The sequence below is a fragment of the Mustela putorius genome, unplaced genomic scaffold (genome assembly GCF_011764305.1).
Source record: "Mustela putorius furo isolate JIRA1106 unplaced genomic scaffold, ASM1176430v1.1 tig00000461_pilon_pilon_pilon, whole genome shotgun sequence".
NCBI lineage: Eukaryota > Metazoa > Chordata > Mammalia > Carnivora > Mustelidae > Mustela > Mustela putorius.
Genome location: NW_025421390.1, coordinates 3,027,055 through 3,042,056, shown reverse-complemented (window position 1 = coordinate 3,042,056; position 15,002 = coordinate 3,027,055). Strand labels below are relative to the sequence as shown.

The window sequence follows — 15,002 nt, the reverse complement described above, 5'->3', positions numbered from 1 at the left end:
TGGATGAAAATAGACTCATACCAAGTAAAAAGGTTTAAAACCTTTTGGTTTGTAAATCTTCTTAACATTTCTCTCATACAAAACCAAAAAGGTAAATTTAAAAATATAGTAAAATAAAAGGGAAGAATAAAAAAGAAAAGGGGGAAATATTAAAAACACACAAACTTTCACAACATGACAATTTAGTTGAAATTTCAGAATTCTTGGAACAAAGTGAAGATTTTGTAAGCTCCCCGAAAGAAAAAGAGTCACAAACGCTGGATCAAGAGTGTAGTCTGGTTTCAGATTCTCAGTAGCAGCAGTGTGAAGCAATGCCTTCTAAGTCCTGAAAGGAAATGATTTCTGTCCTAGAATCTTATATGCAAACAAACCATTAATAAATTGTTAGAGTTTTAAAAAAGACATTTTAAGATTCAAAGTCTAAAAACGTACCTCCCATGCATCTGAGAGGCTACTGAAGGTATGCTCCATCAAAACAACCAAGAAAACCAAGAAAGGGGAAAATCTGGGATGTAAAAGCAGAGGATCCAACACAGGACAGAGGTCAAGGGCATCTCAAAGGAGATGTGCATATGATGTAGAGACCTAGTTCAAGTTGAAGTGGTATGACTTAAGACATAGACACAATAAGGACTCTTATCACCAAACTATCTGCAGTCATTATATTCTCTTTACCTGGAAGAAAAAATTCCCAGGCAAGCTTGGCTCAAATTCCTTTTATTTATTTATGTATGTATTTATTTATTTGACAGACAGAGATCACAAGTAGGCAGAGAGAGAGGAGGAAGCAGGCTCCCCGCTGAGCAGAGAGCACAATGTGGGGCTCAATCCCAGGACCCTGGAATCATGAGCCACCCAGGTTCCCCTTGGCTCGAATTCTTATCTGTATTGGGTGGGCTTTGATCATGTGGCAATGAAGTTTCTCCCCTCTTCTCCATGCCCTACAGACAGGACCACATGACATTACTCCTTTCACCCCAAGAAGTAGTCTGATTTGCTCATTCCTGAGTGGAAAGTGGGGTTGATGTAGAATATACAGAGCAATCCATTCCTACTGACCATGTTCCCACTGGATAGCCAGTACTGGGCCCACCAGCAAGGCGTGCTCGCTGCCCCAACTGCGGGAAGCCCTATGCTTCCTAAGATTGTGTCTGTCATGCCTCTGCACACTGACTGCCCCAGGAGGGACTCTTGTAACAAAACTCCCAAGGAAGCCAAATTCAGACCATGACCCAGACACTCTCTTCAGTTTATTTTCATCTAAGAAGGGCAATGTTCCTTATCCGTAAGATTTTACTTGCTTCTCAGTGTTTGTATAGATCACTTTTTGCATGTATTTATTTAAAAATAGTTGACAAGGGACGCCTGGGTGGCTCAGTTGGTTGGAGGACTGCCTTTGGCTGGGGTCTGGTCCTGGAGTCTCGGGATCGAGGCCTGCATCAGGCTCCCAGTTCCACAGGGAGTCTGCTTCTTCCTCTGGCCTTCTCGGTCATGCTCTCTCTCACCGTCTCTCTCTCAAATAGATAAATAAAATCTTTAAAAAAAAATTTAAAAAGTTGACAAAATTATAGAAAATTGAGAATACAAAAGAAAAACACTAGGCTGGGGCAAATTACTTCATCTTTTTTAGCCTCAGTTTCCACATCTATAAAAGGGGACCAAAATAGCCTCACCTCTCAAAGTTGTTGAGAGGAGTAATGAAATACATGTAGACATTGTATATGATACAGATTAGGGGCTCAACTGATGACTGCTATGTCTTTAAAATCTCAGCTTAATAAGATAATTCGTTTAGTGTAGGAGTATGTGTGTGTGACTGTGTGGATTGTGTTTGTATACACACGAAGCGTGGTAAGGATAAAGCAGAAATAACCTACACTAGCTGGGGTCACGGCAGATTCTGGAGAAGGCAACTTTTGACTTCTTACAGAAGAAGTGTGGAGTGTGACAACTCATTGGAGACCCAGGGGCCTGTGAGCTGTGGCAGAATCACACATTTGGCAAACTGGAATATGCCTCTTACATTTGCTTTTCATATTTTACTCCATAAAATTCCAAAGGTATGCAAAACATAGAGACTAATATAATATGCCCCTGTCGACCTGGCTTTGACAGCTTTCAGTTTAGGGCCAATCTTATATCCAAGCTACTACTTCTCCATTGCTAGATTATTTATAAATTAATCTCAGAATCATACAATTTAATCTATGAATATTTTAGCATTATGCTTCTTGTATTTCTTGAGGTCTTCTCATTATTTAATAAAATCCTATTTAAAAATAACAAAAGAGTAAGTGTGTCTGAGTTAGGATATATACTAATGTGGAAAGATCTCATAAATGTATTGTTCAATATGACAAGCTACCAATATCACAGTTACATTTAAAAGATGCAAACAAAAAATAAACAGTAAAATAGAGGTGTGTGCTCTAAAACATAAGTATATATAGAAGATCACTGCAAAAATGTGTGTCAAACTACTAATCCTGATTACCTCAGAGGAGGGAAGTAGTGATTTAAAGGGTGAACTTGGGGCACCTGGGTGGCTCAATTGATTAAATGTCTGACTCTTGATTTCGGCTCAGGTGATAATCTTAGGGTGATAAGATCGAACCCTGTTTGGGCTCTATGCATAGTGCAGAGACTGCTTGATTTTCTCTCTCTCCCTTTGCCCTTCCCCCACTCACTCTTGCCCTTTCTTTCTAAAATAATAATTTTTTTTTTTTAAAGAACAGTGAACTTAAGGGGCGCCTGGCTGGCTCAGTCAGTGAAATACATGACTCTTGACTAGGCTCAGGTCATGATCTCAGGGTTGTGAGACTGAGCCCTGGTGGGGAGCGGGGGCTCCACTTTGGGGATGAACTGGCTGGGATTCTCTACCCCTCCTCTCTCTCTCTCTCTTTGTCCCTCCCTCCCTCTCAAAAACAAAACAAAACAAAAAAAAAAAAGAAAAAGAGAAAAGAGTGAACCTAAGAATTTTGTCCTGTAGACATTTACATTGTTTGACACCCAAATGAGAAACAATATATTCATTATTACTTCCATAATTTTGTTTATAAAAAGAAGAGAATCAAAGCACTCATCTGGGAAATACAGAGAAGTCTCAAGGGTGGATTTGAGTTTCTAGCTATGAAGTGACCTTCCAACCTCCTTCCTAATCGAGTTTTTTTTTTTCCCCTGCCAACTAAAAATACACTATCCAGTTCAGGAACCGGGTCTGATCCAAGAGCAGCTGCTGCTGAGGACCTACTCTGCATTTTGAAACAACCTTGGAGGATAAAGAGCAGCAGCTCACCGTCACCGGTCACCGGTCACCAGCACCGGCACCAGCACGGGCACCAGCACCGGCTCCGAGGCGCTGGGAGCTCATCCCACTTCTGTCTTGGCCTCCGCATCATCCTCCTTGCATACGTTCAGGAGGCAGTCTCTGGCCACTGTTGGCTCTTCCCCCTCCGTGTCAGGAAACTCCTGCAAATGCTGCAAATGCATTAGTCAGGAGTTGAAGCTGCTTGGGTGCAGAGCTTACATCCTTCTGATCTTTCTCAGCTGGCTGTTCCAGAAGGCACACTCCCCCCCCACCCCCAACTGCTAGTTCCTTTTCCTCTTGCGTTTTTTTTGTTGGTTTTGTTTTCTTTTTGAGAGAGAAAGAGATACTATTTCTGTTTGGAGGGAGAGCAAAGAGAGATAGGCAAGGAAATTCTTCCCTCACCCCCCACTTTGCCAGGTTCCTCATTTGTTTATAAGGAGGGGGCGGTAAACACACACACACACACACAAAACAAAACAAAAAAGAGATGGTGTTACCAATAAAATGGAAACTAGAAATAGAAAAGTTCTGGAAGATGAGCTGTGCTGTAAATGTAAAATACAAGGCACTCAGAATGGTAATAATTCTAAATACAATTTATAATGCAAAGCAAAGACAGTTTAAGAGTCTACAATATATTCTGTATCTAATTTTGATACACGATGTCCTAGTCTTCACACACAAAAATGATGCTGACTTCTCCCATTCATAAGGCATGCAGATGCATTTTGAAGAGTTATTTTCTGTTTTTGTTTTTGTTTTTTTTTTTTTAATCATGTGATGGGGCACCTGGGTGCCTCAGTGGGTTAAGCGTCTGTGGCTCAGGTCATGGTCTCAAGGTCCTGGGATAGAGCCCCTATGTCACTCTCCTTGCTCAGTAGGGAGCCTGTTTCTCTCTCTCTCTCTCTGCTTTTTTCCTTGCAAGTAAATGAATAAAATCTCTCTCTCAAGTAAATGAATAAAATCTTTAAAAATAAATAATTAAAAAATCATGCAATAGCCTGTACAAAGCTTTGCTTACAGCTGCTCCATAAAAATCCCATTGTCCTATAAGATATTTGAGCTGAACTAAACTTTACAGTACCTAGTCCAGGCTTTCTTCTCCAAGTCAGCAGCTTCTTCAGCTCCTGTGTACCTCTCTCTCTCTTCCCAGGACTCACACAGAAGGAACCAGAATCAGAGTAATAGCAACCTTGCCCTCTTAACTGCGCCCCAGGCACGTCTTAACCTTGGCCTCCATGTCCTTATCTTCTGCCCATCCTGGTCCTCCTGCAAATCAATCCTGCCAGGATGCCAGGATCCCCATGGATTCATCAGCTGGACAAGACTGAGTGTCATCTTGGTCTGATCTCCCCGCCTCACAGATGAGGATTAGGCGGACAAGTCCTCCTCCAGACAGTTCTTTAATGCTTGGAGACTGCTCTTGGGTAATGACAAAGATTCTTTGCTTGGTTAAACTTTAGTCAGACTCCTGAAAGGTCTTCTAGGATCATCTGCACACTTCCTTATAAAATACCATTTTAGAACCCTCCTACCTCTTAACCAGAATGCCCTGCCCTTAATATCTAATCACTTCAAAATCTGATCACGTTCCTCAGCCCCACCATCCCACAGGTGATGTCTGGCCACCTGGCCTGTCTTCAGCAAGAATCCTGTTGGGTCAGTTTAACCAGAATCCCTCTTGACCCCTGATGCTCCTGCTCAGTAATTTCCCATCTGCTGACACCCCTCCCCGATTTTAGCTGTAAATTCCCACTTGCCCGGTCTGGTTGTAAAACGACTACAGCCCACAACACAGGTACCTCCAAGAACTAAGCAACCGTAACAGCAGTTAACAACAGAGTGGTACACATAACACACGGTGTTTCTGACTTTTCCTAACAGCTCCCTCCTGTTAAAATACCCAGGCCTGGGGCACCTGGGTGGCTCAGTGGGTTAAGCCTCTGCCTTCGGCTCAGGTCATGATCTCGGAGCCTGGGATCGAGGCCCGCATCAGGGTCTCTGCTCGGCAGGGAGCTTGCTTCCTCCTCTCTCTCTGCCTGCCTCTCTGCCTACTTGTGATCTCTCTCTGTCAAATAAGTAAATAAAATCTTTAAAATAAAATAAAATACCCGGGCCTAAGGAAAGCAAGGACAATTCCAACAGGATGTTCGCTCTCTACAAAGCACTTCCTCGGTGAGTAGCAGACACGCTAGAAGAGGAGGAGAGGAATAAATCCCAGCAAGATCTTGAGCAAATTATTTACTCTGAGCCCCTTTCTTTATTTGTAAAACAGGAGAGTCATAACCCCCAACTCAATTCTTGCCATTTTAACGGAATAATGCCTGGGAAAGCGGAAAGTACCGCACACATGTGACTGGTCCCAAGAGTCATGTCACTGCAACTGCAGACGCCCACTGGAGAATTGCAGAATCAATGGCTTCTGTTTGGCCATAATTTTTTTTAAAAAACTGTGTTTTCTGGAGGTATCATTGTTTCCTGGAAAAACACGATGACATTGCCCCCCCCCCAAAAAAAATTAAGCAGTAAGTCTAATTGCGCACAGTTCCACCACACTGACACAACTCTTAAATTCTTGACATTTGCCTTCAACATAGTTACTTTTTTAAAGAGTGTTTTAATCATACTTAGACAGTTTTTAAAAACCTGTAGGGTCCAAGCAAGCAAAAGAATCTCCAGGCTCCAGAAAAATAAATAAATAAATAAATAAATAAATAAATAAATAAATAAATAAAATACTATCAAGAAATGTGTTCTGAGCTGCTGAGAAACGGGGTTGGTGCGAGGCTGGGCACTACCAAGACCTGAGCGGCTGGGGATGTCCGTGCAGCCGGTCCCCCGCGGGAGGGGCTGTGGAGCCCGCCCCGCCCCGACCACCTGCGGAAGGAAGCAGAAAAGGGGAACCAGCCACCGCCACTACAGTTCCTTCTCCTCTTGCTCTTGGGACACCACCGCCGCGCAGAAAGCAGCTGCATGCGAGCGGACTGCCACAGAGGAGGAGCTTTCGGCCGCAGTCTAAGAACACGGAGGTAACTTTACTTTCCCTCTTCCCCCGCTGGCCTGAGGAATGAACGGAGCCTGTCTTATTTCCCTCCAGGGACAGCCGAAATATCCCCACTACCCGCCCCCCCCCTCCCCCGCCCGGGGAGAGATGTCCCTTCCCCAGTCCCAGCCAGGTTTCCCCTAGGTCAGGAAGAGGTCTTGGTTTTAGAAATTGGCCATTTCTAAATAAAAAATGTGAGTCGTGCTCTATGGGCAATGTACCCTGATAAGGCAATGGAAGAAACCACCTGGCTGTGACTCCTAAATTTGTCCTCAGGCAACCCTATTTGAAATAGCCACTGTTTGCAGGACACAGTGCTGGTCCTGAGGGGAGCACCAACGGCCACCCAAGTTACCCAGGCGGACTGTCTTCTTCACTTGGTGCGTGGAACTGGAGCTAGCTTCCACTTCAGGATTTAGGTTTATAGGAAGAAAACAGAGGTGGGAAGCCACAGACTAGAAGGAACTGAAGACATCTTTTGGTCATTCCTACTGAACTAGGTTTTATCTAACTGGAATGAGCTTCCTTTTGCCTCTTTGCTTTAACTACCAAGGAATGTGGATGCCTTGTTGGGCGTCCTCCAGGGAGCCCTTCCCTGACACAGCCCCCTTCCCACCTCCCCCCCCCCCCTTCCTGATATAGATCAGCTCCTGGTGACTCATTTGCCCTTACTTCCTGGCCCTTTCAGAGCCCAGGCCCGTGTTTGAAACCTGACATTGTAAAGACGCTTCCTACTTTTGGAGGAGAGGCTCTTCTTCCAGGTGCCTGCGTGGATTTGTGTTCCTCTTGAAAAGAATGGCTGATGTGTGCACCTGGCCTCTCTCCCCTAGGGCTTAGCAGTGGCCGCCATGGGTTCTGTGAATTCCCGAGGTCACAAGGCCGAAGCCCAGGTGGTGATGATAGGCCTCGATTCAGCTGGCAAGACCACGCTCCTGTACAAACTGAAGGGCTACCAGCTGGTGGAGACCCTACCCACTGTTGGTTTCAACGTGGAGCCGCTCAAAGTCCCAGGGCACGTGTCTCTGACAATCTGGGATGTCGGGGGGCAGACCCAGCTGAGGGCCAATTGGAAGGACTACTTGGAAGGCACGGATGTCCTCGTGTATGTTCTGGATAGCACAGATGAAGCACGCATGTCCGAGGCAGTGGCTGAGCTCGTGGGAGTCCTGAACGATCCACACATGGCCAGTGTCCCTTTCTTGGTGCTGGCCAACAAGCAGGAGGCACCTGGCGCTCTGCCGCTGCTTGGGATCAGAGACAGGCTGGGCCTGGAGAGATTCCAGGACCGCAGGTGGGAGCTCCGGGCCTGCAGTGCCCTCACCGGGGCCGGGCTGCCCGAGGCCCTGCAGAGCTTGAGAAGGCTCCTGAAATCCCGCTGCCACTGTGTTTCCACGTGAGTGCAGGTGCGGCAGGGAGTGGGGAGAGCGAGAAGACTGGGTCCGGGCCGAGCAGCGTGTCTGTGCCCATACGAACTGAAAGCAGCAGCTGGTCCTTGAGAATCTGAAACTCAGTTTGTCAAAGAAGTCCTTCTGTGCTTGGACAGGATATTTTTCTTCTTGGGGCTTATTGTCACTAGTGTTTATGCTGAAAACTAACTATTCTTTGAATAATAATACTCTAAGGGGGAAAAACGCCTCAACACGCTTCTTTGAATAACTCATTACCAAGGGTGAACTGAGCAATTGTAATAGAACAATGAATGGTCGCATTACAATTAAGACCTAAATTCACAGAGGGAAAGGTTTCAAAATCAGATTAAAATATCATCTGGACATCGTCACGATGTTAGGAGTGATTTTTCCCTGGTGCCCTGGGTTTGTGCGATGATCACTCTGCGTATAAGCAGCCAGGGCAAGCAGAGTTGGGTAGGAGATTCTGTCCTCATGGTTTAGAATTTCACTGGGGCAGTTGACCCTGGGCAAGAGGCTGGGAGTTGGGGCCTTCCAAAATGTATCCTTTTCTCTGGCTCTGATGAACTCTTCTCTACCTTGTATCATCTTGTATTGGTCTTTTTATAAAATGCTTCATTTTTATCTTTTTTTCTTTCTTCTCTGTGCAGTACCTATCTTTCCTTAAAGATCAGTCAAGGATTTCATTCAATTAACAAACAGGTAGAGCATTGAATTTGGGCAAATGGCACTAAGTTTTTAGTTATGAACCAGGCCCTTGAGATGGGAGGTGTGAATTTTGAGGATACATGTAACAGAAATGCTTCTTTCTCATTAAATTTTTTAAAAAGTTGAACATAACATACTACAAGGGTTTTAAGGTGATCTTTACCTAGGAACCATGAAGCTCCTGAAATTATTTACAAAATTATTTATAAAATGTTATGCTTTGAGCCTTTTTGTTGGGGGGGGGTGTGGGGGGAAGATCCACAACTTTTATCAGACTTTCAAAGGTTTTTGTGACTCCCAAAAGTTAAGAAACACCGATCTGGTCTTATCTATCGTCCACCAGAGGAATACTTCCTATAATTTGAGTGTTTTAATGGCAAGCAGCTTAGATTTGACACCTGCTTTCATGTTAAGCAGCTCTGTTTGTTGGCTTTTCCTACCCTGGACTAAAACCATCCTTATAGCTTCTGATGGAATTCTCCCCTCTCTGGAGTGATACAGTATAAGTGGGCCCTCAACACCCTTCCAATATCTGAGATCCACTAGGTCCCTCTACCCAAATTATTCCCTTCTAACATCAGGTTGGGCATGCTAAATTCTTTCCACTACTTGTCAGTAGATAGGTTCTCCTTTGTCAAGCACAGGAAAAGTACAGAGATGCAAAGACAGTTTGGACAAGGCCTCAGGCCTCATGGAGCTCTGGCTGGGGAAGCAGGACAAAACTCCCATAAAAAGACAGACAGAGGCTCAATTCAGCAACTGTTTATTGACCACTTTCTGGGGCCACGTTCTGTGCTCAGTGCTTTCCATAGATTCCAATCCTCTCAATGCTGCAAAGTGGTATAATTCTCATGTTGCATAATTGGAAACTGAGGCTGGGGGAGGTTGTGACTTGCTTGAGGCATAGAGCTACTAAGTGACATATCTGGAATTTGAAGCCAGATAGGTCTAGACCAAATGACACCTGTATTCTTCCACGACATCATGTTTCTAGAAGGTTTAAGCCAAGGCTGACCTTCAGTCAACCGATGTGATGAGGGAAGCTGTCGAGTCAGAGGAAGGAGACTTCTTGGAAGTATGAGGGGGAGTGAAGGAAGGACAAGTGGCTGGCGTGGGTGAGGGGTGGATGAGAGGAATGTATTAAAGAGAAAACAAAACTGGAAAGAACTTTAAGTCCAAGCTGGGTCAGGTTTGGACTTTTGTAATCTGGATTTGGCTCGGGGAAGTGAAACCCCCGGACTTGCCATTTGGAGTGTACTTTAGTGGCAATGTGGGCTGGAGTGAAAAGAAGCGGGGACACTGGAGTCAGGCAGGCAGAGAGACCAGCTAGCTGCCCTTTGCAGTAACAGAGGAGAGGGCAGGAAGAAAGATGAGAAACTGAAAGCCATTTTTGAAGGAAAGAGCTGAGAGAAGTTGAAGATGGCGTAAGGTTTTGAGTTTATGTGACAGGAGGGATTGGCATGGCCTGAGAAGGTGGGCACCAGGAGGAACGCATTGGAACGGGGCCAGGACTGGTGGGTTGTGCTCTGAAAGTGCTGGGTAGGTATGTGTGGATAGCTTCTTCAGATCGCTCTGTTACCTTCAGTCTTCAAGACACCATACCCTGCCTGATGCACCAGCGGTTCCCATGCACAGAGGCTCCTTTCCTCACATGATGTGTCAGTTTTTATTGTGAGCTCATCTTTGGCAGGACTTGTTTGTCCTGCGTGACTCCCATGTGCCCTGGGTTGTGACAGTGTTTCTACACAGTGTGGTTGCACACTAGCATCGACTAGGCTCCTGGAGGTTTCAACTGTTTTAGACCAAACATTATGTTAGTTTCTCTGTTTGGGGCTCACGGCCTCACAGGCGGCATCGATCTGGATTCTGTGCCCATTTATGGCATGGGCCCTAGGATTCAATTTCTGACAGGTGACTTTTTTTTCCCTCCCACCCATGTCCCAAGAGAGATCATTTGCTTCTTCATACTTTCCTGAGCTGGTGGACCGCGTTTCCAATCCTCTTTAAGGAAGGGGCATCCCTTTGGTACTCTTGCTTTTCTACCGAGCTCAGATGAAAATTTTCTCTCTTCCAAGCAAAGCCTAAGACCATACCTTCTGTTCCCATACAGGTGTTATAACCTTAACCTGGTCCCTAGAGCCTAACCTTGGCTTCTTAATATCTCCATGGACTCCAGGACCCAACTTACATTTACCTGCCTTGGCTGAGGTTTTGCTCTTCATTTCTGCCACTTGAAGATATCCCTTCTTTGTTCAGGGACCACATGTACGAAAATACAATTTTTTAGTGATAGCTTACCCAGTATTTCTGTACCTCTGTAATGGGCAAGGGTCCATCTGCTAAGAGCTGTCTTTCTGAATGTCCTGAACTGTTTTGATTTGTGTCAGGGAGATCTGTACTTAGGAAGATGGCTTGGGTAGCTGACTTGGGGTGGACAGAGGATCCTGAAGCAGGGGGGCAGCGTAGAGGGTGACTGGGATGTCTTTTGACTGACAGGAACACTCTTGCCACTGCTGGGGCAAACAGACATCTGCAGAAGCCATCATGCTATGGGCATTTGTTTCCTTTCTCTTGACAAATGTCAGTCTCCTTTCTGACATCAGGATGGACCACACTCTTGTCCAGCTCTGAAAGCGTGCTCTTGCCTGGACCAGACAGAGTGGACAGGGGACCAGCAGGTAGTATTGACAATAGCCGCAAATCCTTGAAGGCAGACATGCTCTTAACAAGCCTCAGGAGCTTTCCTCTCATCATCCGCCCTAGATAAGATGTGGGAGGAAGGATAACAGACTATCATAAGAACCATGCCCATTAGTGCTTCGTTCGTGTTGACCAGAACTCTACTGGTCCCTGCTTGGAGGGACCTAATGCCAAATCAGTCACAGAAGCCCAGCAGGTGAGTTCTGGAACGGGAACTATAAAACTCTATGGACAGGTGGGGTTGGAGAGCCTCAGAGTCCGAGGGCAGCCCGCCAGCCTTCCATCTCCCCAGTTTCTGAGAAGTTTGCCTTCTGTGGGTTTGGGAATCCCACGGGATGCGAGGCCCCATGGCACCTTCCTGGGATTTCCCAGACCCTCTGTGTCTGTGCTCCAGCTTTTCAAGCTTCCAGGTCAGCGAGCAGGCCTGTAGTTACCGGAGTGATGCTAGCTGTGGCAGCAGGCCTCTGGGGTCACACAACCTTAGGGAAGCCTCCTGAACCCCTACTGTTTTTTAGGCTAAGGATGTTTTCCTGTTTGACTCTTGCCCACAATTTTAGGGAACCTCAGATCTCACCCCTGCAGGAAGCTTTCCCTCAGCCCATGCTCACCCCCTTCTGAACTCTCCTGGGGCTGACACTCTTGTTAGTGCCTGAACTGGGGCTGTTCTACATGTGGGTACATCATCTCTCCAAGGATGGTCTAAGTTCCTAGTGATCGGGATGCCTTACCTCCTGTGATCCCTTCAATATAGTGGTATTGAATTTATATCCAATATAATATAATAGTATTAGGTACTGAGAGCTGCTCATTAAGTACCTGGGTGAATGATGAATAACTACTTAATGATACTGAACGGAACCTGGCGGGGAGTCCCCAGGTCCTCTGAACTGTCCAGAGTGAAATCCCCAAATGAGAACTCTGAGAAGCTCATGACCTCGAGAGCCAAAACGGCAGCACGCACCTCCACTTCAGGCATCCTCTGTGGTAAAAACAATAGCAAATAGTCATACGTGCGCTTTCTGGACCACGACATGCTCAGAACCACCTGACTTTTAGTCTAAGTAGGAGAGGAACTGCTAAGTGGGGGCCGAGTGAGGAATGGTAGGGGGTGCGGAGGAGGCCAAGGCCCTGGAGGTCGGTGGCCAGAGAGGTCACGGGCAGGGCCCAGAGCCAGTGCCCTAGAGGAGCACTGCTGAGGCTCCTCTTCTGAAGAGCAAGGCTGCTCTTGTGCCCAGGCAGGGGCCCGGCCTTGCCCACTCCGGGGCTCCCCTCCTTCCTTCTGCTTCCACCCTAACACTGGTGGTGCTGGAGGGCGGGTGGGACTCCATCCTTTCTCAGAGCCTTCCCTGAAGACCACGGGGAAGCTAGCCTTGCCTGCGTTGAAGCAAAAGGGACAACGGGTCCAGGCTAGCTAGCCCTTGCAAGTGGGAATTGTGCTTCCTTTGCTGCTGGCAACTGAGGGGTAGGGCATCGGTAGTCAGTACGGCAGCCTCAGCCCTTGCTTCCCCACCTGAGGCAGGCCAGGGCCCTCCAGGGGATGCCATGAAGCGGGAGGTAGGGGGGCAGATGAAAGGGTTTCCCTCCTGCTCGTCTGCTCAGAGACATATTCATATATATATATACACAGACACATATACATTACAGAGCTACAAACAGGGAACCTTAGGGAAAAACAAATCATGTTTTCTGGTTTGTTTTTTAAATAGTGCTCTCCTTACCTGAGGGGTACTTTGCCTGCTCCAATTCCCCCACACCTCTCAGAGCCATCAAGCTCCCATTAATCCCTGAGAGTGAGTGAAGGAGCAGGAATGTGCGTCCATGAATGTGGCTATAAATGCAGGACAGCAGGTATCTGTTTTCCTCTTAAATTAAAATGCCTCTATTCTTTTTTTCTGCAAACACTGTGTACAGTGAGAACTGTTCTAGTTTGGAGAGGTGATTTACCCATCTGAATATGAGGCTGAGTTTCTCCCTTTCTGGCTCATGGATTTTAAAGATTTTTCTCCTTCTACTCTTGGTCAGAATGAATCCTTGGTGGAAGTGAACCACAGGGGCTGGTTTTGACTTGGTTTTGATGTGTTGTGGTTTTCAGCTGTCTGTCCTCATGGGTCTATACATGTACCTACTGCCTGGCTGGGATAGTTGTGTTCCTCCAAGTGGACCAGGTACCCATGCCCCACGTGTTGGGGGAGCCAGGACCTTGCCTTTCCTTCTTGTCCTCAAGGATTGTCACACATCCATACCTCAAGTGTCCCAGCCTCAGCCTCAGGTGGGACCTCAGTAAGGTCCCCTCACAGAAGACTTGCACTTTCCTCAGAAACAAGATAATATAACTCAGTGGGGTGAGTGGAGGATTGGGGTGGGGGGTGGAGGGAGGGGGCCCTCTCTTCCAGAAGCCCAAGGCCCAGCCTTCAGACAGGGCTAAGTCAAATGCGAATGATGAATTGTTTAGTCTGTGCCTCTTTCAGCAGAGGCTGGCATAAGATGGGAGAGTCCCTGAGAGAACAGGAAGTGGAGAGGCCAACCTTTGTGGCCATCTCTTGGCCTGTAAGGACAAATGCAAATTCAAAATAGGAGGCTTAATTGTCCCTTTTGAAAAGAAGATACTTCTCCCTGCATCCCTTTTCTTAGAGCTTTTTTTTTTTTTTCCCTTTAAGATTTTATTTATTTATTTGACAGACAGAGACCACAAGTAGGCAGAGAGGCAGGCAGAGAGAAAGGAGGAAGCAGGCTCCCCATTGAGCAGAGAGCCTGATGCGGGACCAGATCCCAGGACCCTGGGACCATGACCCGAGCCAAAGGCAGAGGCTTTAACCCACTGAGCCACCCAGGTGCCCTTCTTAGAGCTTTAGACAAGGAAGTTCTTTCCCCTGTCTCTTTGAAATGTATGTAAATCCTTGAAAAAGCTAAATAAAGCTGTAGCTAGTTTTAGGACTCAGGAATGTCTTTCTCAAGAACCTGGGACCCTTTGAAATGTCAACATCAAGGGAGATAGGTCCTGCCTCCCAGTCTGTGGAGGAGTAGGAACCTAACTTGGCAAGTACCTCACACCATGTTGCAAAACTACTTTTCTGTCATGAAGATATGAGAGGTTTATTTCTGTTTAGGTTAAAGCCAATTAGCTAACAGATGGTGACCCCAATTACCAGGTAAATCTAGGATGAACCTTGTATGACAAATGGTGCTGTCATGCCCTCTGACTTGAGGACTAGTTGTTATGTAGGTAATGTGTTGTGTCTGCCTGGCTGTATCAGAGGGTGAGATTCCTTTCTGTCTTTGCAATCTCTAGCTAATTGCTCAGGAGGCACATCACATTCTGGATGAATGCTTATTCAATAACAAAATCGTCTTCCTTCCCTACTACCTTTGTAGAGAGGTTTTCTGGGTTGGCAGATTTGTTTTTAATTATAATTCCTCAACAGTTCCCATTGTTTGGCTCTGTGAGCTTCTAGTCACACCCGTGATTAGTAAAATAACATTGGTGAGGGCTAATCAACTGGAATGCCTCCTAGAAGGTTTCTGGAGGACACTTAATTAGGAATGTGAACATGAGTTCAGTATGACCCGAGGCATTCTCCTCTCACAAGTTTATGGAAACCTGTGACTGCCTCCAACTTACTGAGAGAAGTGTTTCTTGGTGTGGTGAAGCATGACCCCTGTATCCATTTCCCATACGGGCTGTAAAAGCAGCAGCTCAGGAAAAACAAAACAATTTTAGAAAGAAAAAAAAAAAGGAGTCTTTTATTTTTACCTCATTGTCTTGATTTCCACTCCTCTGACAACATTCACCCCCAAGGAGATTTGACTCTACAGCTACAGAGCAGAAGTATTTAAA

The 15,002-nt window shown here is 46.1% G+C and overlaps 1 protein-coding gene across 2 annotated transcripts; it reads left to right on the top strand.

Annotated features, from left to right (window-relative positions):
* Nucleotides 1–6,216: 6,216 nt before the first annotated feature.
* Nucleotides 6,217–8,127, top strand: ARL11 (ADP ribosylation factor like GTPase 11). 2 transcript variants are annotated; one of them, XM_004775240.3, is made up of 2 exons: nucleotides 6,217–6,336; nucleotides 7,181–8,127. In XM_004775240.3, exon 2 carries the CDS (start codon nucleotides 7,199–7,201, stop codon nucleotides 7,745–7,747), a length of 549 nt encoding a protein of 182 aa, XP_004775297.1. In that variant the 5' UTR covers nucleotides 6,217–6,336; nucleotides 7,181–7,198; the 3' UTR covers nucleotides 7,748–8,127. The 2 variants fall into 2 exon arrangements, with proteins under 2 accessions (XP_004775297.1, XP_004775296.1); XM_004775239.3 differs by having other exon boundaries at nucleotides 7,039–8,127.
* The last annotated feature ends 6,875 nt before the right edge of the window (nucleotides 8,128–15,002 follow it).